General features: G+C 41.9%; 1 protein-coding gene across 3 annotated transcripts; it reads left to right on the top strand.

Annotated features, from left to right (window-relative positions):
* The first annotated feature begins 565 nt into the window (after positions 1–565).
* On the top strand, positions 566–27,747 carry ANKRD34B (ankyrin repeat domain 34B). 3 transcript variants are annotated; one of them, XM_033929200.1, is made up of 2 exons: positions 566–766; positions 24,730–27,747. In XM_033929200.1, the coding sequence occupies exon 2, from the start codon at positions 24,767–24,769 to the stop codon at positions 26,327–26,329; it is 1,563 nt and encodes a 520-aa protein (XP_033785091.1). In that variant the 5' UTR covers positions 566–766; positions 24,730–24,766; the 3' UTR covers positions 26,330–27,747. The 3 variants fall into 3 exon arrangements, with proteins under 3 accessions (XP_033785091.1, XP_033785090.1, XP_033785089.1); XM_033929199.1 differs by lacking the exon at positions 566–766 and adding an exon at positions 776–1,098; XM_033929198.1 differs by lacking the exon at positions 566–766 and adding an exon at positions 1,315–1,436.
* Positions 27,748–27,826: the final 79 nt, after the last annotated feature.

The following is a 27,826-nucleotide window of genomic DNA, read 5'->3' on the forward strand; positions in this document are numbered from 1 at the left end:
ACATGAGTTACTGTTTTTGTGGTGTTGTGGTGTTGCATTGTATTCAGTTTAACTTTTGTCTACATATTTCTATTTTTAGTTTGTGATTATTCCTTATTGGGCAGGGTGCGTCTCTGTTCTGTGTGTATGAAAAGGACATACTTTTCAGTTGGCATTGACTGCAGGATCAATTGACTGTGTGGGATCTGGCTTGTTTAGTTTTACAATGTATGTGTTGGTGTTCTAGTGCTCACTGCAGTGTTTAAGATGCTGCCTTTTCCTAGGTACACTCTTGTTGTGCGATATGTGGATTGTTACTAAAAATCATATTTTTTTATATAGATGAGGGGAGGGGTGTCAAAAACTGATGGGCCCCGGGTGTCACATATGCTAGGTACGCCACTGCTCCAATGTGTCCTCTCCCCCTCCCTCCCGCATTCCACTGCCTAAGCCGAGGCCTTTCCCTGTATTTGTACAAATAAGCACTCTTAGACCTTTTGGTTTCAGCGTGGACTATATAGGGCTCGCGCCTCCTAGTCCGTGTCCGTTCCCGCGCTTTCCTGGGCAGACCCGGGGGGGTGGGGGGAACACACGCAGCTACCGGGTCTCTCTCCGGTCGAGGACTGCACACCTGGCCGCCCCTCCCCCCTCCACTCCACTCAGTGGCGGAACATTGCCCACTCCCCCCCCAGACTCCGAGTTAGGGGGCGTCGGACAGCATCTGCAATAGTACTAGTTCTAATAATAGTGGTCGTGAGCTCCCTGTAGCTGGCTCTGAGCGTGGCAGGTTTGTATGGGGAGGCGGCGGCGGCGTGGGCGACGTTGGCAGCAGCTATATGAGCGCGGCGGCTACAGGCGCGCAGCACTTGTTTGCGGTGTGACAGGCGACGGGTCTGCGGCTTCCCGCCCGCTCTTCCGACGCTGCACTGGCGGGAGGCGCGGCAAGATTCCCCCCCTCCCCCACCCCCCCAAGTAACTCTTCTCTCAGTTAGAAAACCAGCGTGGATAACAATATAAGCTAAAACACGCAGAGAGAGAGAGAGAAACCCCCCTCCCCCCCACAGGACAAACGTGGACTGGCCGGGGATAGATTTCCTCGGCATGAGTAACTGAGATCAGGTAAGTTGTTGTTCCCTCCCCCCTTCCAAACCACCTTGACATCCCCCATCTTTCAATGACTTTTGCAAACTTTATTGAATGATATAACCTGCGGTCTTTACAATCCTCTCGATATCTCCTGGTTATGTCATATTTTAATGTTTAGCAAACCACCTTGACTTTAGAATCTTTTTTTTTTTTTTTTCTTCATCAGGTGCCTTTTTTTTTTTTTTTTTTAGTTCAAATTTTTTTTATTGAAAATTTGTCGATCGTTGGCGTTTCCGAAAGGTATAAAGTTAGTAGATCGCCTTGCTATTATCCGCAGAGAAGGCGAACAAAACCTGAAAGATGTGGGAACCGTAAGTACATAATAGAAGATCAGACTTATGAAGACGAAAAAAAGTGATAGTTATTGGTCTTTTCCATCTGTACTGATAGTAGCCCAGGAAGGAAGCAGAGAGTGCACGCTATATTTATTGACTGTACATGCATAATTAGAGCAGACAGTACGCAGAGGAATTTTAGAGAAACGTGGACTGGACTGGGATAAACATTGATTGCAAGACACCACTGAACTGGTGAAAATAGACATTGTGTATAATACAGTTGCAGGAAAAATTGGGTTTGGGGTTGCACATTCCTGTTGTGGGCTAAGCTGCATGGCAGTAACAGGTGTATCTGCTGTGAAGGATGTAAACATGTGCCAGTTAATCCCTGCCGCAATGAAATCACCTAATTTGCTTTAAAGGAGAACGCTTTATCTGTTAATTGTAGTAAGAGAAGAGCCTGACTTATTGCCCTTTAAGTTTGAGGCATTGGCTGCTAGGTAACAGCGCTAGAACATGAGAGGCAAAGAAATTAAGTCGGCTGGGGGGGTTGAGATGACAGTGATTAAAAAAAAAATCATCATTACCTGTTCTGGAGATAGGTTTTTTTTTTTTCCAGGTTTGTAGAAGACAGGAAACCTCGGGGATCAAAACAAAAACATTATTAAAAAAATCACCATTGGCCATTATTGAGTAAAATCTAAGATTGTGGTACAATTATTCTATATATATGTATATCAATCACTAATTGTATGTTAATAATCCTTTGGACTTGGACTGCTTACCAAATCTATTCTGGTGGCTTCACAGCCAAGCGGGTTTTTACAGTAGTATATTCACAATGAATAAGCAAGAGATAAATTGGTATTTTACTACCTGCCCAATGTTTGCAAGCATATCTCATGCAAATTTGTTGTGGATATCTTTAGAAAGCCCAACCCCCTGCCATCTAAGATGAATTTCAGATCCAAAAAGAAGTCTTGTCTAGACATAAATGTTATAATGCAAGATAGTTTTGTCCGTAAGGCATTACAAAGTGATGGGGATAGAAGATATGAAGGAGAGAGGCACACATATCCTCTCTAATTAACAAAATGTAGCAAGAAATAAGCTGTGCCAGTCCAGGTTTTACCACATTGCAAGCAGGGTAAAGTGCTGCTTTTTCTTAAGGATATCAGAACAAGAATGTCGGTACACACGGAGTAAAAAGTCAGAACTGGAGTCCTGTGTTCCTTCAGACACACAGCACAGCAGGGCTGTCAGCAAGTGCAACATTCTTTTATACTGCAGAATAAATTTACTGTCTGTTTAATTAAAACTTTGGTGGAGCTGATAGAAGTAGCTGAGGAATTTGATGCAGATGCTTGTTAAATTCCTGTTTCTAAAAAGAAAATGCCTAAAAAAAAGCTTTTTCTGCTATCTTAGGACAGGGGTAGGCAATTCCGGTCCTCAAGAGCCGGAGCCAGGTCAGGTTTTCATGATATCCACAATAAATATGCATGAGATGCATGCAAATCCATCTCGTACATATTCATTGTGGAGATCCTGAAAACCTGACCTGGCACCGGCTCTCAAGGACCGGAATTGCCTACCCCTGTCTTAGGATATAACTGAAAAGGACAGTTTATTGTCAAGTTAATGGATTGGAGATTAGTGAGTCGTGCCTTGAAAATAAGGGATAAGGAAGTAATACAGTATGTTCTTTAGTGGATATTTTGATCATTAATCAGTTATTCTCCAAGAGTGTAGTTTTCTACTACAGCTCTCTGTTTCAATTAATACAGCAGATGTTTGTTTTATTGCATATATAAATATTATTGGTTGAGCATCATTCCTGAATTTTCCTTGGCTAATGAAGTAAAAACTAGGGGGCTAATTTTAGAAAGTATTTATGATGTTTTAAAAAAGCATGTTTTATGTGTGGAAAAGCAGCTGTCATAAAATTCCACGTGGCTATGATAGTGGATTATGATGCAAGGGTTTATAAGAAATAAAACCTTTTGTATCTATTTGAATATGGATATTGAGGGGGAGATTAAGGGAGAGGTGGAGAGAGGTAGGGAATTTAATTGTAGAGCTCTGTGAGGTGAAGATTTTTTAATGTGTTAAGTCTAGGGTTGTAACACTGAAGTCAAGGGGTAGCTGAGTATGGGATTTTGGTTGTAAAGAAACTGGTGTACTGTGCATATCATTCTTTTGGACATATTTGCATTGGCTATACATGCATATAAAGTAGGCACACTGCAAGACTGAGCCTGCTTTTATGTACAGTCATGCGAAAAACTGAGGATACCCCATGAAATATTCAGTTCTTTCTTAAGAAATGTTCATATATCAATGTCAAATCTTTTTTTTATTTCTCTCTGGAAAGGAAAATGATGTAATTGCAGGTAAACAACATTTTCCTTGATTTACTCATGAAACAAAAGATATCCACAAAAATGTGTATTCTAACTGAGGAATAAATTAGGACACCCCCACATATCCTCCCACTTAAAGTGGCTCAAATCACACACAGGTGTATCACATCAGGTGCACATGATTAGAACATCGTTGCTCAGCATTTTGAAGGAAATTTGCCCTACTTAAACCTCAGACATTTTGTTTGGTGTGCTGTGGGATCAAAAGTGCTGTCTGAGGCCTTCAGAAAGAAGATTGTAGCAGCTTTTAAGTCTGGTAAGGGATTTAAAAAGATCTCGAAGGAATTTGACATTAGCCATTCCACAATCCGAAAAATAGTGTACAAGTGGAGGACTTTCCAAACAACAGCCAACGTGCCCAGGTCTGGCGGTCCAAGCAAGTTGACCCCCAGAGCAGACAGCAAGATGCTAAAAAAAAAAAAAAGTCTCTAAAATGTCATCACGGGACCTACAGCAGACTCTTGCCACTGTTGATGCAAAAGTACATGCCTCTAAAATCAGAAAGAGACTGCACAAATTTAAATTGCATGGGAGGCGTACAAGGAGGAAACCTTTGCTCTCTAAGGGAAACATCAAGACCAGACTGAAGTTTGCCAGAGAGAATGTAGACAAACACCAGGACTTCTGGAATAGTGTTCTATGGACAGATGAATCTAAAATTGAAGTATTTGGACACCAGAAAAGAGGACATGTTTGGCATACATCATTCCAGGAAAAGAACCTCATACCAACTGTGAAGCATGAAGGTGGAAGTGTCATGGTTTGGGGATGCTTTGCTGCAGCAGGACCTGGCCAGCTCACCATCATAGAATCCACCATGAATTCTACCATGTATCAGAAGGTGCTTGAGGAACATGTGAGACAGTCTGTAAGAAAATTTAAAAATGAAGCAGAACTGGACTCTGCAATACAACAATAAAACATACCAGTAAATTTACCAAGGACTGGCTGAAAACTAAGAAATGGAGAGTCCTGAAGTGGCCGAGTCAAAGCCCTGATCTTAATCCCATTGAGATGCTGTGGGGTGATTTGAAATGGGCCGTACTTGCAAGAAACCCCTCAAACATCTCACAGCTGAAAGAATTCTGCATTGAGGAGTGGGCCAAACTTTCCTGAGACCAATGTCAGAGACTGGTAGATGGCTACAAGAAGCGTCTCACTGCAGTTATTTCAGCCAAAGGGGGTAACACTAGTTATTAGGGTATAGGGTGTCCTAATTTATTCCTCAGTTAGAATACACATTTTTGTGGATATCTTTTGTTTCATGAGTGAATCAAGGAAAATGTTTGTTGTTTACCTGCAATTACATCACTTTCTTTCCCAGAGATAAAAAAAAAAAGATTTGACATCGATATGTGAACATTTCTTAAGAAAGAACTGAATATTTCATGGGGTGTTCTAATTTTTTCAAACGACTGTATGTGTATATAGACATTCCCAGGGATATAGTTTGGGTGGAACTGGGATGGAGTTGTGGTGTATGTACATATTAAAACAAAACACCCACACACACACACACACAAACACATGGATGTAGAGCAGTTTTCCAACTGGTCACTTAGATTTCTAGGTCAAGTAGATTTCCTATTTTTTAATCTGTTTTATAAAAACACTTCAGTGTCTATAAAATCGCACTTGAAAAACTGAGAAATTGTGGTTATAATGAAGCCACATACATTTTCACCAACTTGGGCATGCATAACCATGGCTCCTCCAAAATCCAATCGTGAACATGCCTACTACAGAACATAAGTACGTATGTATGTTTTTGTCATCATATGCATTTGTACATACAGGGTAACTTTAAGCATTTTTGTACAAATATATGACCCCCTTTTACAAAACTGATGACTACAACAGCCCGCAGTAATCACACTGAAGCCCATTGGAAATTAATGGGCTTCAGTGCCATTGCCGCATGGCAGCCGCTAGCGCAGCTTTGTAAAAGGGGGGTATATTTATATACTTCACTGGCTTCCAGTAATTTCTAGGATTCACTTTAAATGTACCTGCCTAATATTCAAGATCCTACATGGCATTCTTCCTCCCCTAATTCCACTATCCTGGAATTCTTTGAGACCTGACACTACCAGATCCGCCCACAAACTCAAACTATCTTTCCCCTCATTAAAAGGCGTCATGTATGCAGGTAAATTAGGGAAATCCCTTTTCTTCAAATTCACTGACATTTGGCATAACCTCCCAGCCCCGCTGCTGAACCTAGGCTCATTCCAATTATTCCGAAAGCATCTGAAAACCTGGCTTTTCTCCAAAACGTAAAGCTATCTATTTAAAATGTAAACCTCTAATTTCTTATGTCCTTCCCTCATTTATTGAATTTACCTGTAAACCGTGCCAAGCTCTATCTTTATGGAGATGATGCGGTATACAAACTTAAGGTTTAGTTTAGTATATGCATAATATGCCTTTATGAAATTATTGCATGGAATACATACATATTTTTACACCTTCATTGGAGCAAGTGTAAATTTGTGCAAGAGAATATATATATATATTGGAGCTGCATCTGGGAACTTTATTTTATAAGGACATATAGGTAAGCATGTTTCCTTTTTATAACATATATTTATCATAGTCTACAAAAAAAATCTGGAAAGAGAAAAAAACTAATCATTCATTAAACTATCCTCCTCAATACCCTAATTTACCCCCACCCCTTTTACAAAACTGCCAAGAGGTTTTTAGTGCTAGCCGGCACACTGAATGTTCTGTGCTTCTCCAACGCTCATAGGAATTCAGGTTTCATTTCCTGGAACAACATTTCCAGTTCTCGGCCCTGCCCTTTGGACTGGCAACAGCTCCCCGCACATTCACCAAAGTGATGGTGGTGGTGGCAACTCACCTGTGAAAGATGGGTCTGCAGGTTCATTCCTAACTGGACAACTGGCTGACCTGACTTTCTTGTTTCAGGGCTCAGAGCCACATATCTTCTCTGGTGTCTCATTCAGACATTTCAAGGGTGCACTACACATTAGACCTATCAAAGCCCTGTTCCCTTAGTGGGATTTCAACGTAGTTCTGAGGGGTCTCAGCCAAGCCCTGTTCAAACTGCTGAAGTAGGTGTCACTGATGGATTTGACGCTCAAGACAGTTTTTCTGGTAGCAGTGACCTCGGCTAGATAGGTCTCAGAACTCCAAGCTCTTTGTAGGGAGCCTTTCTGATATTGGTGTCTCCTTGCGTACCATTCTGTTGCACAGGGGGATGGGAGGGAGGGATAGAAAGATGCTGCACAAGGGGATGGGTGAGAGGGAAGGAAAGATGCTGTACATGGGGGGGAAGAAAGCACTGCCACCGGCGAATCAGCAGCACTAGTGTCAGGAATAGAGTTGGGGAGTGTCAGGGACATTTGGAAGGGGCTTCGGGGATCGATCTTAACTAGGGCTTATTTTTGGGGTAGGGCTTATGTTAGGAACACCTTTACAAATCATGCTAGGTCTTATTTTCGGAATAGGTCTTATTTTCAGGGAAACACAGTATTAGCCCACTACACACTCTCATTCAGTCTTCCAACATCAAATCATTTGTTTATGCTGACTTTATTCTTTTAGTATTTCCCTGTTGCCCCCATAGCCTGGACCTTACTCCACTTCAGTCTTGTCTCCTCTATCGAATTGGCTGCATGACCATCAACTCATCTTGAACCCTGATAAAACAGTAACCTGTTGAATCACTGGTCCCCTCATCCAACCTACACTTGTCTCTGTATTATTTGGCATGCCCATCCCTACTGTCACAAGTTTCAGATACTTGGGGTTTCTCTTAGACTCCAAACTAGTTTTCCAAGATCATATTTCCCACACTGTTCAGTCTGGTTTCTTTTCTCTATGTAAGTTCTGTCATTTCTTTTCTTGATTTTTGACTCTTTTCACACACTCATTCACACCTTTATTTATTTCTAAACTTGACTACTGTAACTCAATCTATGCAGGAATCACAGCATCTCATCTCAAACATGTACAAACTTTACAGAACACTGCCATCTGCTTGCTCTCTTGTGCAAGCTGCTTTGATCACCTAACCCCACTTTTCCTCTGATTACATTGGTTACCATTACACTATTGCATCCTTTTTAAGATCCTCTGTCTCGCGCACAAGATCTTTTATACTAGGCAACTCCTTTATCTGTCCTCTTTGATCATTCCCTACACTCTCACAAGAGCTCTTTGCTTCCTTGATGCCAACCACCTTATCTTCCCCAATCCCAAACAGGTCCACTGCGACTCTACTAGATTCTCTGCTTTCTGTTTCATCGCACCTAAACTTTGGAATAATCCCCCTCCGCTTACATTCTCCAAATTCAAGTCCCAGTTGAAAACTTTTCTTCTCAGCAAGGCTTTCAAATGAACAGCAACCCATTCTCCAGGGCCCATCTGATCTATGATGAGGCAGAAGACACAGACACTTACATATATATTAAGTTATTACTTTGTTTGTATTTTCTGATCTTTTCTGCCCTATTTTTATTGGAGTTCCATTTGTAGGAAAACGTGATACACCAAATGTAAATAAACCATAAGTGCACCACTGACTTCCCCAGGGTTGACAAGACCCAGGACTTTAGGCAGAGGATTTCTTCAGCTAATGGGATTTGAGGTTCATCAGAGAGAGTGGGATAGTAAACTGCCTTGAATAGTTGCATCTCTGCAACTCACATCTTTTAAACTGGTCAGTGTTAGAATGTTACAAACAATAGTCTTGATTATATTTTTTTGCACAAATCTTGTTCGATAATTTTGTTCTTTGTTGTACCTATGTCTCAGTTTGCTTGATATGGTACAGTACAGTCTCAATTATTCAATGTAAGCGGGACGACCTATTGTCTGATAAGTGAAAAGTTGGATAATACAGAAAACATACCTTAGGCATATAGAGCAGGCATAGGATAGCTGCAAAAGCAAGGGCCCAGGTCCAAAAAGCTGTACACACTGGAAAACATGATCTAAGCTTGAAAACATGGCTTCCTTGCAGCACGTGAAGCCGCAAAACAAGAAAACATGTGCACTTCTCAATTGCAATATGATGACATTTGTTGGATATGTCAGTTGTTTAGTGAAGTTTAGCTTATCAAGACTACAGTACATGGTCATTAGAATATAAATATTCTGTTGAATACTTTCTACTCAGCTGGTTTTTTTTTATTCTAACCTGCCAATTCTAATTGAAACACACAAATACCCTTTCTTCAATAACTAACCTAGCAAACCTGTGACTCAGTCTCCTTGTAAAGCTTGTCCACAGCTAGAGAAATGTATTATGATTGTACTTGTGAAGCAAATAAGATAGCAAGGTTTCATTTCAGTAAAGATTAAGGTATAAAAACAAGTTTTTAAACAAAAAATGGGTCTTTTTAATGTATTGGCTAACTAAGAACATAAGAACATAAGCAATGCCTCTGCTGGGTCAGACCTGAGGTCCATCATGCCCAGCAGTCCGCTCATGCGGCGGCCCAACAGGTCCAGGACCTGTGCAGTAATCCTCTATTTATACCCCTCTATCCCCTTTTCCAGCAGGAAATTGTCCAATCCTTTCTTAAACCCCTATACTGTACTCTGCCCTATTACGCCCTCTGGAAGCGCATTCCAGGTGTCCACCACTCGTTGGGTAAAGAAGAACTTCCATCTGTCCCCTTTCAACTTTTCCAAGTGTCCTCTTGTTCTTTTATTTTTTGAAAGTTTGAAGAATCTGTCCTTCTCTACTCTCTCTATGCCCTTCATGATCTTATAAGTCTCTATCATATCCCCTCTTAAGTCTCCTCTTCTCCAGGGAAAAGAGACCCAGTTTCTCCAATCTCTCAGCGTATGAGAGGTTTTCCATCCCTTTTATCAAGCGTGTCGCTCTCCTCTGAACCCTTTCGAGTAACGCCATATCCTTCCTAAGGTACGGAGACCAATATTGGACGCAGTATTCCAGATGTGGGCGCACCATTGCCCGATACAATGGCAGGATAACTTCTTTTGTCCTTGTTGTAATACCCTTCTTGATTATGCCTAGCATTCTATTTGCTTTCTTAGCGGCTGTTGCGCACTGTGCCGTCGGCTTCATTGTCATGTCCACCATTACCCCCAAGTCCCTTTCTTGGTTGCTCTCATTCAATAATATCCCTCCCATCGTATAATTGTACCTCGGGTTTCTGTTTCCAACATGCAATACTTTACATTTCTCAACGTTGAACTTCATCTGCCATCTCGCCGCCCATTCCCCCAATTTGTTCAAGTCCCTTTGCGATTCTTCGCATTCCTCTTTAGTCCCAGCTCCACTAAATAGTTTTGTATCGTCCGCAAATTTTATTATCTCGCACTTCGTGCCTGTTTCTAGATCATTTATGATTATATAAAATAGCAGCGGCCCGAGCACTGAGCCCTGCGGAACACCACTCGTGACCCCCATCCAGTCCGAGTAGTGGCCCTTCACCCCTACCCTCTGTTTCCTACCCGCCAACCAGTTTCTGATCCATCTATGTACGTCTCCGTCCACTCCATGGTTCTTCAGTTTCCGGAGTAGACGTTCGTGAGGCACCTTGTCAAAGGCTTTTTGGAAATCAAGGTATATGATGTCTATGGGGTCTCCTCTGTCCATCCGTTTGTTAATTCCTTCGAAGAAGTGCAATAAGTTCGTTAGGCACGATCTCCCCCTGCAGAAACCATGTTGGGTTGTTTTCAAAAGTTTGTTTCTTTTCAGATGTTCATCGATGTGTTCTTTAATCAGTGCTTCCGCCAGTTTCCCCGGAACCAAGGTCAAACTCACTGGTCTGTAGTTTCCCGGGTCACCTCTTGATCCCTTTTTAAAGTTGGGCGTGACATTGGCTATCTTCCAATCCTCCGGGATCATGCCTGTTTTCAAGGATAGGTTGCAAATTTGCTGCAGTAGTTCCGCTATCTCCTCCTTTAATAATTCCTTCAGAACCCTGGGATGGATTCCATCCGGACCCGGTGATTTGTCAGTTTTAAGTTTTTCTATCTGCCTGTGTACATCATCAAGGCTCACTTCCATGGATGTTAATTTTTCTGCTTGATTTCCATTGAAGATTTGTTCAGGTTCCGGTATGTTGGTTGTGTCTTCGTTTGTAAATACAGACGAGAAGAACATGTTGAGTCTTTCTGCGACTTCTTTCTCCTCCTTCACCGCTCCCTTCCTGTCTCCTTCGTCCAGCGGTCCCACCTCCTCCCTAGCTGGCTGTTTCCCTTTAACATATCTGAAGAACGGTTTGAAATTTCGTGCCTCCCTGGCTAGCCTCTCTTCATACTCTCTTTTGGCTTTTCGAACCACACGGTGACATTCTTTTTGATACTTCCTGTGCTCCTTCTGGTTCCCTTCAGTTTTGTCCTTTTTCCATTTCCTGAATGAATTTTTCTTATTGCCTATCACTTCCTTCACTATTTTAGTCATCCATACTGGGTCTTTTGTTCGACCCTTTTTGCACCCCTTTCTGAATCTGGGGATGTGCAGATTTTGTGCCTCGCTCACTGTGTCTTTGAAAAAAGACCAGGCATGTTCTACTGTTTGCCATTTTTTGGAAGTGTTCCTAAGTTTCTTCCTTACCATTTCCCTCATTGCTTCATAGTTTCCTTTCCTGAAGTTGAAAGATGTCGCTATGGTTCTCTTTCCGTTCGGTATGCCTGCTTCAACCTTGAACTTGATCGTATTATGATCACTGTTTCCCAACGGTCCCACTACTTCCACTTCCTTTGCAGGTTCCCTTAGTCCATTTAGGATTAAATCCAGAGTGGCATTTCCTCTCGTCGGTTCTCTAACAAGCTGCTCCATGAAGCAATCTTGTATAGCCTCCAGGAATTCTGTCTCCCTAGCGCATCTTGAGCTTCTAAGACTCCAGTCTATCCCAGGATAGTTGAAGTCTCCCATAACAACTGTGTAACCGCTTTTGCATTCTCGCTTCATCTCAGCATCCATTTCTTTATCGCTATCTCCGGTTTGCCCGGGTGGACGATAGTATAGGCCCATCTTTATTTCATGCCCTTTCCTACCCGTATTTTAACCCATAGCGATTCCAGTTTGTTGATCATCTCCGCTGTGTCCATTCTTGTCGATTGTATGCTTTCTTTTACGTATAGGGCTATTCCTCCTCCTTTCTGACCTGACCTATCCCGGCGATAGAGCTTGTACCCCGGCAGTGCTGTATCCCATTTGTTTTCCTCATTCCACCACGTTTCAGAGATTCCAATGATGTCTATGTCCTCTGAATTGGCCATGGCTTCTAGCTCCCCCATTTTGTTTCTTAAACTCCTTGCATTAGTATATATGCAGTTTAGATCCTGGCATTTTGTTGTCTTCATTTCTTTTCCCTGTGCTTCGGTCTTTGGTGTCTTCTCTTTTGCTACAATCTTTCTAACCTCCTCTTCTGGGTTAGTTGACTCCTGTAATTTGTCTCTTGTTTCTTCCCTGCCTTTTTTCCCCTCAGTATCTTCACGGGATACCTTCTTCTGAATCATCGACGCTAGGTTGACTGTCGGCTTTCCCCTTTCTCTTAGTTTAAAGCCTGTTCTATTCCTCTCTTGACATTGTTTGCTAGAAGTCTTGTTCCCGCCGTGCTCAGGTGCAGTCCATCTCTCCTGTAGAGCTTGCTCTTGCCCCAGAACGTTGTCCAGTTTCTCACGAAGAGGAATCCTTCTTCCTCACACCATCTCCTCATCCACGCATTTATTGATTGTAGTTCTTCCTGCCTTTTCACATCTGCCCTCGGTACCGGTAGGATCTCTGAGAATACTATCTTCTGGGCCCTCATCTTCAGCTTCCTTCCCAGAATCTTGAACTGTTCTATCAGCGTGCCTCTTCTGTAGTCTCTCCTGCTGACATCATTCGTCCCGATGTGGATCATTACTGCGGTCTCTTCCGTCTCCGCTCCATCCAGGATCATCCCAATTTTGTCCACGATGTCCTTGGTTCTCGCTCCTGGGAGGCAGGTCACCAGTCGATCCTCTCTCCCTCCTGCTATGTGGCTGTCCACATGCCTCAGTATCGAGTCTCCCACCAGGATCGTTGACTTTCCCTTCTTCAATTTTCGTTTCGGTCTCAGGTCAATGTCCTCAGCGTGCTTCACTCTCTCTTCTTCTGGGCATCGACTAGCCAATTCTTCCCCCTCGTGCGGTATTCTTCTGTGGGTGTCTTCTATGAGGTCACCTGCTTCTTGCTCCCCCTTCCAAGTTGGTGTTGGTGTAACTTCATCTCTCCTCTGGAGTTCGTTCTCTTCCACCCTCCTCCTGTATGCTTCCTCAATTAATTCCTCGAGTTCCCTGACTTCCTTCTCGATGTGTCTCTCACTCTTGAAGTCTTCAAATACCCTGGTAGGGTCCTCTGTGGTGTACATTCCTTCTAGCTCCTGTATCTTGTCCTCAAGTCGCTTGACTTCTTTCCTCAAGCTTTTCAGCTCCTGACACCGACTGCATACGTATGACTGTCTCCCCGAGGGGAGGTAGTCATACATATGACAGTCCGAGCAGAACACTGGAAAGCTCATCTTCTGGTTACCTTCTGCTTCCATCTTGGTTACTACTTTAAGAAAACAGTTAAGTTTACGTGTTCCTTCTGTGCCTGCTGCCTTTGCACAACCTTGCCTAACTTTTGCTTGTGTGTGGTTGTTCCTTCTATATCTGCTTTTTGCCTTGATGCCTTCTTGTGTGTGCTGTCCTTTCTCTTCCTTACCTTACTGCTGCTTGAATGTGTTCGTCCCTTCTGCTCCTGCTTATTCTTACCTTCTGTGCTTGCCGCTTCTTTACCTTTCAGTCCTTCCCTGTGCTCTTGGGTGTAGTGACTTGGCCCTTCTTGAGGCCCTTCGCAAAGGCGCTCTCGCTAAGGCGAGCGCCTAAATGGCTGCGCGCCGTTGGCTCCGCCCCCTTTTATGAGGGAGTTCGGTTTCTGACTCTCCGATGCGGTGGGGGTGGGCGGAGCTAACTCTCGCCCTGCCCCTAGCCTCCTGCTCTTCTCTGTCTCCCTCCTCTGCTTTAAAACAGCTTTAAAACTGCTTTTCTCCCTTTCTCCTGCTGACTCTCTTGCTTTCCTCTTTGCTTCTGCTGCTCCTCTTGCCTGATGCTATTGCACCCAATTGCAACTGAATTTGAGCTGGTGAAATATAGTTTGTTGAATGTGTTTGCAAGGTTATTTGCTTACAATTCACAGAAGACTTAGATCAGGGTTTATTGTGTATTTGATTTCTGTTGCCTAAGTGATGGAGACATATTTGTAGAAATGTGGGAAATTAAATATAGCTTAGCGTCACAATTGACATCAGTGAAATCTCTTCTTCCAGATGTGTCAATTCTTCCCTGGAGGCTATATACATGCTTGATTATATCCTCTATTTATCTCTTGTGCAAGAGAGGAGTGAGGAGCTGAGGGGCTTCCTTGAGAGAGCTCACTTTTCTATTGATTAGGAAAGAGAATAGTAGTGAGGGTATATTACCATATGGGTAGCCAGATTAAACAAATAATGAAATGTTAACAGAAATTAGGGTAGCTAATACACTCAAATATAAACCAAGATTTTTGGCCCAAAAAAATGGGCCAGAAATGGGGGTCTTGGCTTATATTCGGGTGATCGGCCATCTGCCTCCCTCCCATACTTGTTGTGGCCTCCTGGCCTGGATATATGGCCTGGTAGGGTTGGCCAAGACAGGAGGGATCCCTCCCGTCTCTTATCCCGGCTGACTCTTGCCAATTTTTTTTTACCTTCCCCTCCCCCCCTCCCCACATACCTTTTGAATCTCTGGTGGTCCAGCGGTATAATGGGCAGGAGTGAGCTTTCCGCACTCCTGCCCACGCTGAGCCCCTCCCTGAATTGCCGCCTCGAGTTCTCCAGGACCAGCAGTGTACCAGGCATGAAAGAGCTTTCCTCACTCATGCCCAGCGCTGAGCCGCTCGCTGAATGGCTGTCCCGAGTTCTTGCGGGACTCATGAGAACTGACGGCAGACATTCAGCGAGTAACTCAGTGCTGGGCAGGAGTGAGAAAAACGTGCTCATTTCCAGTAAACCGCTGGGCCAGGAGAACTCAAAGCAGCCATTCAGTGTGGGGCAGGATTGCAGAAATCTTATTCCTGCCCAGTACACTACTGGACCACCAGGGATTCATAAAGGGATGCAGGAGGGAGATAAAAAAAAAAATTGACAGAGTTGGCCAGGACAGGAGACAGGAGGGACCCCTCCTGTTCTGGCCCACCATGTCATACGGCAGGCCTGATGGAGACCTGCAGGACACGGGGGGACAGGGGACAGTGCAGGGAGGGTGACTGGGTACAGAGCCTGACAGGGAGGAAGGGGGCAGAGCTTGGCAGGGGAGGGAGTGAAGGGGAAGGGCACAGATCCTGGCAGGGTACATGACTATTAACACCCCTCCCCCCCATCTTATATTCGAGTCAACCTTTTTTCCTCCTTTATGGGGGAAACAAAGGGTACCTCATCTTATACTTGGATCGACTTATATTCAAGTATAGACTGTACAGTAATTTCATTTTCCCTGGTACTGACTGGATAAATTTTAAATCAGGAACTGCTAGGGAGTTAAGATTCCTTGATGAAATAGATGACTGCTTCATGGAGCAGCTGGTTCAGGAACCAACAAGAAGAGGAACTATTTGAGATCTAGTCCTTAGTAGAATGCAGGCCTTGGTGCAAGATGTAACGATTTTAGGTCCTTTTGCAAACAGTGATCATAAATAACAATTAAATTCAGGATAACCATCATCTCCTCCATCATTCATCTACTGAATAAAGAAGACTAAATATTGTGGTAAGGTCTGGGCACATTTCTCAAAAACACCATAGCATCTCGCCTAAATCAAACACCAATAATTGTAAAAGTAATTATTTTATACAGGTGCTGTAGTTAGATTATGAGCCTGCTGGACAGATAGGGAAGTTTCTAAGCACCTAATATTAGATATATTATTGTTTGTTAACCACTTTGATTTAAGAAATGCAGTATATCAAATAAACTAACTGTAACTAGTCCTAATTGAATGAAGGTTTCTAGAATTTTTTCAGAGCTTGACCAGTTCAGCCATTTCTCAGGCAGTTTCTAGGTGCACCCAGCCTACTGTACACTGTGAGAGTCTTTGTCTCTAAGAAAAAAACTCATAGACAGACCTTGGTTAACCATCCAGGTCTTTAACTTCTCATCCACTTGTACTCAGGGTGGCTTTCTTAAAGTGCAATTCCTCCTAACAAAGCTCAGTCTGGCTCTTAAGAGGCATCCTTGTAACTTTTATGGGATCACTCACATACTTGCTTTATCTTCTCCCTTGGATAACAAGGCTGACAAGGATAGTCCACTTAAACTCATTTCCAAATGCAAATGATTGCAGCTGACTTCACACTCAGGTTTATGCAATACTTGTTCTAGTGTGACTAGGGGGATTCTTTCCTTTTAATTATATACCTCCACACCCTGGATGACACCAGCTCTTTACATCACTTCTTTTACATGTCATCCTCTACCCCACAGTTCATAATTAAAAGGAAATTCTAACAGAAAACTATGCTGGACTCCAAATTTTCCCACCACCACTGCATTCCTACTGCAAAAAAGTATTTAGCAACCCTGTCCATAGTTTCAGTTCTGTCAAGACTTTGTATGGCTTACAAAACTGTATTTCACAAAGGACCTACTTAGTATCTTCAGGCAAGCTCCCTTCCTTTTGCTGGGCTTGGGCTTGGGTTTGGGCAGGTCCTTCTTCTCTTCTTCTCTAGCCAGGCTGCTTTTATGTAAAGGATGAGAAGCTTCTGAAGCAGCCACACCCTGGGACACACCCCTAACTCGTATGATCCCAGTCCAGGCTTTTCCACCTGCTCACTAGAACTCTGAAGGTCACCCCTAGCACCTTAGCCTCCTGGTAGTTATATTTCCCCCTTGATACCAGCCTTGCTTTCCTACGTCCTCATCCCTGGATCAATGCCACAGAGCTCCCCCCAGTGGCCTCAATGGCATATAACAGCCTTATACCAATCACCGTTGGTCGTGAGGTTCTCCCTGTGGCCTTAGCCCCTTGTCTGTCACAATAATGTTTAATAAGAACCTATAAACCACCCTTAACTTAGACCATCAAGGCGGTGTACATAATATCAGAAAGGAAAATAACTAAAGGAAAGAAGGAAGGAAAGGAAAAAAATTTTCATTAGTTATCGTAGTTAGTATTCCTACCATTCACTAGTCTAGTGATCCACTGTAAATGCTTGGCAAAATAAATGGGTCTTTATAAGTGATCTGCATTTTATATAGGAATGTTCTGAGTGTATTTCCACTGGGAGGGCATTCCAAAGTGTTGGAACAATTGCAAAAAAATGCAGAATGTCTTGTAGAGACAAGTCTAGACATATGAACAGGTGGAAGTGATAGTTGATGAACTGAAGATGAACGAAATGAATGAGAGGGACTGTAAGGGATAATAAGGATTGCTAAATAGTGTGGAAGACCAATACGAAGAACTTTAAATGCAAGAGTTAGGGTCTTGTGTTGAATCTGATATTCAATGGGCAACCAGTGGTATTCCTTGAGTAACAGTGATCGTATCTATGAGCCAATGTCAAAATTCTGATTGTGGAATTTTGAATTAATCAATGGTGTACCAAGAGGGGAGTGGATTGCCTGGGTGCAGGATGCTCAGGGGTGCTGGAGTGGTCACAGGTCTGCCTTTGTGTGCCTCCCCACCCCCTTTGACATCAACTTTCTGTTCCAGGATGGGGGACTGCCAGAGCCGATGGGTACTCCACCCTGGGTTTCTGCCCAACCAGGTACACCACTGGGATTAATTGTAACCTTTTGAGAGAAATAGTTGGAAGACCAGCAAAAATAATATTACATGAATCTAGCTTGGATGTAACTAAGGCGTATAAGAGTGTAGCACAGCTGGGAGTATTGATATAGGGGTGAATGCAATGGGTTTGTTAAAGAGAGTAGAAACAAGCTCTAACAACAGATGAAATTTGATGTTGCAAAGTTAAAGCTGTGTTAATGGGTCGGTGATTGGCTAAATAGTAGACTTCAGAGAGTGGTGGTAAATGGTGCCCCTTCAAAAACGTCGGAGGTGATCAGTGGAGTGCCTCAGGGCTCGGTCTTGGGCCCGATCCTCTTCAACATATTTGTGGGAGATCTGACTCAGGGGCTTCAGGGTAAAATCACATTATTCGCCGATGACGCCAAACTATGCAACATAGTAAGTGAGAACACTTTACCAGACAGTATGACGCAGGACCTACTTCTATTGGAACATTGGTCCTCGACTTGGCAGCTAAACTTCAATGCTAGAAAATGTAAGGTCATGCACCTCGGCAGCAGGAATCCATGCAAAACTTACACACTAAATGGTGAAACCTTAGTTAGGACCAAGGCGGAACGTGATTTGGGGGTGATCATTAGCGAAGACATGAAGACTGCCAATCAAGTGGAGAAGGCTTCATTAAAGGCAAGACAAATGATGGGTTGCATCCGAAGAAGTTTTATCAGCCGGAAGCCCGAAGTTATAATGCCATTGTACAGATCCATGGTGAGGCCTCATCTGGAGTATTGTGTACAATTCTGGAGGCCACATTACCAAAAGGATGTGCTGAGAGTTGAGTCAGTTCAAAGAATGGCCACCAAAATGGTCTCTGGACTCAAAGACCTCCCGTATGAAGAAAGGCTGAATAAATTGCAGCTATATTCACTTGAAGAACGTAGAGAGAGAGGAGACATGATAGAGACGTTTAAATATATCACCGGCCGTATTGAGGTGGAAGATGATATCTTCTTTTTTAAAGGCCCCTCTGCCACAAGAGGCCATCCGCTGAAAATCAGGGGTGGGAAATTTCATGGCGACACCAGGAAGTTCTTCTTCACCGAAAGGGTGGTCGATCGTTGGAATGAACTTCCACCTCAGGTGATTCAGGCAAGCAGCGTGAAGGATTTTAAAAGGAAATGGGATACACATGTGGGATCTCTAGGGGGGGTAAATTCAAGGGGGTAGGGTTGTTGGAGTGGGCAGACTTGATGGGCTGTGGCCCTTTTCTGCCGTCATCTTCTATGTTTCTATGTTTAATGTGTACTCCTAGATATGTCACTGTATCTACTAATTGAATGGGAATAGAAGACAATATTAGAGTACATTTGGGGTAATGATTTGTACCTGTAATCCATAGTCCAACTATTTTTGCTGGATTTAGCACTAGTATATTCTCCTGGAGCCATATCCCAATCATTTTAAGACATGATTGTAAGGATGATAAGTCTATATTAGAAGGTCATGAGTAGACACTAGTAAGATGTCATCAGCATATATGTACCAGTTGATTTGAAATTCTTGAATACAGAGGGCAAGTGGACTTAAAAAGATGTTAAAAAGTAGAGGAGAAAGCACGGATCCCTGAGGAACACCATAGATAAGGGAGCAATGCGATGAAGTTGTAGAGGAAAAGTTCACAGTAAAGGAGCAATCTGATTTAAAAAAAAGACTGAAACCAGGCTAGTACTATTCCAGTAATCCCAAAAGAAAATAGTCAGGATAAAAGAAGAAAATGACTTAGAAGATTAAATGCTACGGAGAGGTCTAAAGATGTAAGCAAAACAATGTTTCCTTGATCAGTGACTGAGTAGCAGTCATTTTGTAAAGATGCCAAAATTGTCTCAGTAGAGTGATGTTTATGAAACCCTGCTTGTGAAGTATGCAAGATATTTGATGATTCTGCATGTTGTGATAATTGTTGAAAAAACAGGTGCTTTACCACTTTTGAAATAAATAGAAGGTTAGACACCAGTCAAAAATTAGAACTTAAAAGACCAATCAAGGGAGGAATTTTTAATAATCAGATAAATCATTGCTGACTTCCATTCCATTGGGAGTAAGACTGTGGATAGACATTTTTATTACCATATCTAGTAATAATGGCCATGGAAAGGCCATGTTTCAGTATAAGAAGCCAAGAAGAAAGTATTGGATTGAGCACACATGTTCCTCATTGAGGAGATACGCTTCTCTAGAATCGTAAAGGTAGGCAGATTGAAATTTGCCCAAGTGGATGAATGGCTTAATGCTAAATTAGTCTGGGAATGAGCAGTGGGGGGGGGGGGTATAACAACAGAAGTTCCTACAGGAGGGGAAAGAGAATAGGAATGAAGGGTATAGCTGGAGGTGAAATAATTAAAAAGGAACAAAAAGATGAAACCTTAGTAAGAAAGTAATCCACAAGATCCTGTGCTGTTTAAGAGGATGGTAACAGAGTAGGCACAAGACTTTCCAGTCTGGAGACAGTGGAAAAAAGTTGGCGGGGGTCTATTTGCAGCCTTTGATATCAAGTTAATGTAAAATGTACATTGAACTTGTTTTAGGAAAGCACGATATTGTGAAAAAACATTAAGAAAGGCTTGCTGGTTCCAAATTTTATTAAATTTGAAATTTACATCAACAAATTGAAACAGGAGAGAATATATGCTCAGAAAATATGTTCATAAACATAAAATTTAATAAAATTTGGGACTGAAAAAAAAAGGCTTGTCGATCCTGAAGATTCATGACGCTGCAAGAGTGATCTGAATTGCCAACAATCGTTATTGTACCAAGGTTGACTGCCAGTTGATGGTTTGTTTCTCTTTCATAGAGCAATTTCAGAAACAGCATCTCTTTAAGTGAGGAGTTCCAGGCTTGTACAGTGAGAGGAAACGAGATAAAATTTGAATGGAGACATATAACAGTGTTATGGCAGAGGGGTAACAATTACAGAAATTTATATAAGTTTCAGCATGAGACGCAGCTGGATTATTGAGAACCTTAGAACAAGTTAGAGTAGTTTTTAAGTAGGAAATGATCTATCCAAGATAGCATTTTTGAATCTGGGATTGATAAAAGACAAGGTTAAAAGGACTGAGTAAAAATAAGGTCAATAGTGTAACCCACCATATGAGTTGCTAAAGAAACATAGAAACATGATGGCAGATAAAGGCCAAATGGCCCATCTAGTCTGCCCATCCATAGTAACCATTATCTCTTTCTCTCTCCGAAAGATCCCACGTGCCTATTCCAGAGCCTTTTGAATTCATACACGTTCTCTATCTCTACCACCTCTTCCGGGAGACTGTTCCACGCATATACCACCCTTTCTGTAAAAAAGTATTTCCTTAGATTATTCCGGAGCCTATAACCTCTTAACTTCATCCTATGCCCTATCTAGGCTTACCCATTCCTCATACCTCCTAAGCAGATTCATTGTACATTTAAGAATTTTTATCCCCACCCTTCCTGGCAAGGATCATATTCCTACTCCCACTTCTCAGAGCACCAAACACAATTTATATCTAGAACACAGATTGAAATACAACAGCAGTTCCACATCCAGAAAGGCCCTATGAGCTGATCCACCATCTGCATACACAAACTGGATGCTCAGCAATCAGTTGATCCACAGCCTCTAGGGCAGTGGTCTCAAACTCATACCCTTTGCAGGGCCACATTTTGGATTTGTAGGTACTTGGAGGGCCTCAGAAAAAAAACAGTTAATGTCTTATTAAAGAAATGACAATTTTGCATGAGGTAAAATTCTTTATAGTTTATAAATCTTTTCTTTTGGCTAAGTCTTAAAAATAATATTGTTATTTATAGCTAAAGAGACATATGATCAAGAAACTCTTTTATTTTACTTTTGTGATTATGATAAACATACGGAGGGCCTCAAAATAGTACCTGGCAGGCCGCGAGTTTGAGACCACTGCTCTAGGGTCACAATTACTTCCTACCCTTAATCTGAAAACTCTAAAGGTCACATACTGAGCAGGAAATCAGTAAACCCAAAGGCATACATTCATATCAAATCACTGTGTGCTAGCCACCTGCTAAAGCTCTAGCAATCATAGAGTAGAGTAAGTGGTTGGCTTGGGGAACTGAGTTAGCACTGACTCTAATAACTTCTGCAAAAATGGAAATTGGCAGCTCATTTGGTGATAACAGCTTTGGCACAATGCCCGCTCCTTTATTAGTGATGATTCCAACACAACATCCCTCTTCTCTGGTTCTTGACTTTTCCATGAGGGTAGAGCATTCAAACCAAGCCTTATCAATATAGGTCCCAGTTTGACTCAGTCCAGAGTTATTAGGCTTAAGGACTGAGATCAAAGCTGCAGAAACCCAAACCTAGAAAGTTGCTAACCTGTTCTGGGTGTAGGTGGGTGGAGTCCCCTCTGTATCCCTTCTGATCACTAGTGAGGAGAAGTTTAAATTGACTATCATTGTGAATTCTAAAAAAGCCGAAATCCTTGTGGTTCAGGAATTTCCTAAGGCTGATGGATTACAGTCATTATCACCATCTAAGTCTCTCTACCCTTTCCAGCCAACGGCAAGTGATGATAAACTGTTATGTGAGCTAATAATCTTGCCAATGTAAGCTGATAATCTTATCTGTACCCCTGGTAGGATCAGAGACAAGGAAACCGGTGCTAGCTCCCTGCCACACCCTGTGATAGGACATAAGAAATAAGGAGAGTGAATGAATTGCTGATAAACAGGAATAAAGTACTGGAGAGACATTTTAAATACTTTTGTTAGTTAGAATAACCTAATTGCATTTATACTGTAAGTGACTTTTGCAAAATATCAAGTAGATGTTAGTTTAGAACAATATAATTTAAGTTGGTTGAATGGATTTGTACAAATGTCTGAACTATTTATATAGCTTCCTGTATTATTCCAGTTCCAGCCTGGAGCTCAACAAACTATGTTTTTATTTACCCAGTTCCCACCACTTAGGGCATACAGTAAGCAATTGCCTGGACAATTACCAGAACCCAAGCTTACATTTATATTCTTAATACTAGTACCATAGGGGTTAAATGTCCAAGACTCATCTACCACAAACCTTACCTTCCTACACTCCGTCCTGCTGGAAGAATGAGAGCAGTTTTTTGTACCTAGATGTAGCTCTGTGCCAGCTTCATTCTGGGGTTTCAATATGTGGGGTCTTGTAATCTTGTAGGGAGCAGAGAAGCAGCCTAATAGGGCAGGAATAAGGCCCAGGTTTAAATCCCATGGTTGCTGTTTATGGCCTTGGGTTAAATCACTTAATCCTTCATACCTTGAGTCCAGAGATGGGTAGATTCTGGCAGCAATGTTGGTCCCAGGGTCTGCCTGGTAAAATGGTGATGAGCAAGCCATCCCTGGATTTTCCGAGGCATTTAACTGCACAGTGCTGCTGCAAATCTGCTGTAACCACCATAGCACATGCTGGTTAGTACAACCGGGGTGGTGTAGGGGCATAGATAGGGAGGAGCTGGGAGTTATGGAGGCATCAGTGATGTTTGGTGGTGGTTCAGCACTGGGCATTTAGGATGGTGCAAATCTCAACATTGCTCAGTTAGGTATGTGGTTATAGCACTGAATATTAGCTTTACCTACATAACTTCAGGGAATCCACTCAAGATCCAGATTTTCAGTGCCAATGCCCAGACAAGGCTTGCTTCTGAAAATCCAGGTCTAAATTAACTGATCGCAACCAGATGAATGTTGACCCAAAAGTTGTTTTTGTAACTATTGATTCATTTCAGTAGCAAAGAAAGACAAATGTATGTAAACAAACTGGACAAAAAATAGTTGGCAATACATTTTTATTTAAAGTTATCAGCTACTATGGTTTTACCTTTATTATCATGCATGTAAGGAGATTAGCACTGCTTTTTGCAAATGAAATTAATGCATCATGTTAAGTGTATTTATGTGGAATTGAGGAAACTTTTAATAGCTTATTAACCTATTGCAGTACTCCCCCCAGTATTCACGGGGGTTCCATTCCAGGAACCCCCGCGAATATTGAAAAACCGCAAATATAGTTTTTCGCCTGGGAGGCAGGAGAGGGCAGCTGGAGTGCCAGCAAGTGAAGGAAATCACTCACGGTATTCTCCGACTGCCTCTTCCTGTACTAAAGTCGGGTTACACCAATCAGGAGCTGCTTTGACATGCAGCTCCTGATTGGTGTAGTCCGACTTTAGTGCAGGAAGAGGCGGTCAGAGAATACTGCGAATAAGTGAAACCACAAACTGCGAATTTTCTTGGGAACACTGTATAGTAATTTATTATGATTCAGGATAATTTTCCAAAAATGCAAATTTTGAAAATGTACACATACAAATCTATATCTACTACCTTCCCCCCACCCTTTTATCAAGCTGTGCTAGAGGTTTTTAGTATGGGCCAGCGAGGTAAGTGCTCCAATGCTCATATGAATTCTATGAGCGTCAGAGCATTTACTATACCAGTTCATGCTAAAATCCTCTAGCACAGCTTGATAAAAGGGGCCCTTTGTATGGGTGACTTTTCTATGTATACTCATGCGCATGCTTTTGAAAATACAAACATATGTGCATAAGTGTACTGCCCCAACCCTGCCCCCAGGAATGCCTCCCTGATACATGGGTACAATTCTTTGTGGACTGGCTGTGTATGTAATGGACAATTTTTACAAACTCCATTTCCATGCATAAAATCCTTTTTATGTGCAGAAATGTGTATGAAAATTGCCTTCTTAATCACTTGAACTAGTGGGAAGATGGGGGAAAAAATAAAAAATTTGCTGTCCCTTAGGAACTTTGAACTGGATTTTCAGCCTGTGCATCCTAAAAAAAGCATTAGTGTTGGCCAATATCTGGGAGAATACAGTAATTTCCTGAAGAAAATTATGAAGGAATGTTTATAGATTAGGCAAGAAAGTGCTGTATTCTTTTTAAAGCCAGAATGCAGCTTCTTTAGAAATTAGAAAAAGATATTATTTAGATGGTTATTGTTAAACCATGGTAGGAGATATTCGATCTCATGCTTTCTTCACCAATTTTTCACACACTGGGAGGGGGAGATGCCACACACGTGGATTCAAGGAGGCATTTGAATTTAGTAAATCGATTTTGTTTTCCTTTTTTCCAACAATTAGGTGCTGCTTGCTGGATTTAAGTGAGGGACCATTTACAATGGATGAAGCTGTAGAGGTGACAACTGAAGGGAACTCCCTGATAAAAGCTGTCTATCAGAGCAGACTTCGCCTTACAAGACTGCTGTTAGAAGGCGGTGCCTATATCAATGAGAGCAATGATCGTGGAGAAACCCCCTTAATGATTGCCTGTAAGACAAAACATGTGGACCAGCAGAGTATCAGCAAAGTCAAAATGATTAAGTATCTGTTGGAAAACAAAGCAGATCCAAACATCCAAGATAAATACGGAAAAACAGCCCTTATGCATGCTTGCTTGGAAAAGAGTGGTCCTGAAGTGATTTCTTTGCTGTTGAACAGAGGTGCTGATCCAAGTTTACAGGACCATTCAGGATGCTCAGCTCTTGTATATGCAGTAAACTCTGAAGACAAAGAGACCCTTAAGGTTCTCCTTAATGCTTGTAAGGCAAGAGGGAAAGAAGTTATCATTATTACAAAGGACAAGTCGTCATCAGGAAAGCAGACGACCAAACAGTACTTGAATGTCCCTCCTTCTCCAGATATGGAGGGATGTCATTCTCCATGCTCCTGTACTTCACCATCGGAGATAGAGCTTAAATCATCACCATCTTCACTTTCGGACACACTTAGTAGCGAGAGAGAACTTTTTAATTTCAAAAATCCAGACCCTGTAGACGGCTACAAAGGTTCATCTCAGCCTGGTTCTCCTACTAGAAAAACCCAGCTAACATATTTTGCAGCCAAGCTATCCCATTTGCAGCGTCTGCACTCTGAGCCTTGGTTGAAGATTCCTTCTGCACTGCTCCACCAACATAAACAGCAGTCTTCTTTACCAGAAGAACTTCAGGATATCACACCTGAGGAAGAGCTTTCTCTTAAAATGAGTGCTCTTGCCATGTCCAAGCGCTATTTTACTCGACACCAAAGCATCGATGTGAAAGATACTGCTCATTTGCTGAAAACATTTGAACAGGCTGGACCAAGAAAACTGTCCTGTGATGAGATCCATACTCATTCACTGTATTCAGAGGGGAACCACAACAGCAGTGAAATCCCTGTGGACCAGGATCCCAATTCAGTACATTCTATTTCAAGTCTACAAAGTATTGTTCAAAGAAGAAACTTAGGAGCAAATCACTATAGTTCTGATTCTCAGCTTACCAGGTGCACAGGTCCTACTGTTGCAGAGGACAGCAAGTCACTTCTAGAAAAGAAAAAAATGTTTCCCCAGGCAGCTGTATTGTCAAGTTCCAGAGATTCACTGGAAAGTATTCCAAGTTCCTTAAGCAGGCGAAACCCTTCTGGGTTGGAAAGGCGAGGTTCTGGGGCCCTGCTTATAGACCACATTGCTCAGACCAGACCAGGTTTCCTTCCACCTCTGAACATAAATCCTCATCCACCCATTCCAGATATTAATGCCCACAAGACATCTAGCATCATTACTAGCGGCCCTAAACCCTTTCTGCCCACAGCACCTAGTTTCCCAAAGGAATTTAAGAACAAAAAAATGTTGCTTAGGAGGCATTCAATGCATACAGAACAAATTAAGCAACTGGTAAATTTTGAAGAGATCCTAGGCTAGACAAGTTAGAGTATGTATGAGCAATTTAAATCAACTTGTGCCCTACTGTGAAGCCTTTCCTTGTTTTGTTCCTGAGACAAATATCCTTCATGAATAGGCACCTCCATGACTGGTATGACAGAAGAACAGAGCTAAGGATCATATTATGCTTGCAATCGGGCATCTAAGTGTTACTCTGTACCATTTGCTATATTGTGTACAACGGGAATAATTGCTTTCCTTTGTATGCCGCTCCAGTTTAGCTCAGCTGGTAATAGAGAATGTTTTTCTGAATTATCATTTGACAAGTTGTCTTAAATACTACGTATTGTCAAGGACAAAGTAACTTATTATTAAGCAAAGAAGCTAATAGCTAGTTCCTCAAGCAATGAAGTAAAACTCATTCATTTTGCTTTCAAATTTCTTTTTTTTTTTTCCTCTATTTTTTCTTTGCCGCATTCTTCGGTATGATTTCAGAGATATCTCCAAATCTAGATTTTCTTTTTTTTATTTCAACAAATTGGATAACACAGGTTTAGTGTGTTGTATCTAAATTTATGTCTAACTGTTATCCAAACCTATTTTTACTTGTATATCCATTAAACAAAAATAAGTCTTTTGTGATCTTAACATAGTGTTGATCACTAAGTAAGATCCGCTTGTCTTATTCCTTCCAATAATCTCTGAGCATTGGAGCTTTTCACCGCAGTGGCCAGTGATTTAAAAAACCCTAACACAGCTTAATAAAAGGGGGCCTAAGTTATGGATGCTATAGTAAATGAATACTGAAGACAAACCAGAACATTGATGCAGGAAACCACCCTGCTGTAAGTTGTCTTTACTTTTCCTTTTTTTTCTATTATATGAAATGAGTAGAAACAGACCAAACAGTGCAAGATAAGTTCTGAAAGTAATTTCTTTTAGGGAAACACTGCTGTACTCTCATGGCAGGCAACTTTTGAACTTCTATTGACAAGCAGCATTCTGAGTTAGTCAGAGGAGACCAAAATGTTGACCAATGAATAGACTTTTCAAACTGGAACAAACAAGTTTGGAATTCTATAGAAATTCTGTGTTCTGAGTGATTAGTGTTTTAGTCTTTTTGAGTCAGCTGCTTTCAGACTGGCAAAAGTAACATGTCCTGTAGTTCTGTGAGCCTGTTGCTGTCTAAATAGCTGAGTTTTTTGTTTTTATGGGTGAATAGACGTCCGTAGTCTAGTAATAGGATCTTGGGCTGACACAGGTATGATCGAGGCAGTAAAACAATTAGTATCTGAGGTGTTGAGGCTTTCAGTTTTATCTTAATATTATCTCTGCACATATCTTGACAAAGTGGTCTATAAACATAATGCTTGAATGTTTGTCACCAAACTGATGATGTAGCTGTGATTTGTTCATTCTTAACATATCCACAATAGCTTCTGGTGAGACAAACAGTAATTGTGAGTATAAGTATCAAAGTGATTTCTGTAATTCAAAAGGGTGTATCTTTCTAAATAGTTTATGTTTTAGTAAACA

Source organism: Geotrypetes seraphini, chromosome 1 (assembly GCF_902459505.1).
Source record: "Geotrypetes seraphini chromosome 1, aGeoSer1.1, whole genome shotgun sequence".
NCBI classification, from domain to species: domain Eukaryota; kingdom Metazoa; phylum Chordata; class Amphibia; order Gymnophiona; family Dermophiidae; genus Geotrypetes; species Geotrypetes seraphini.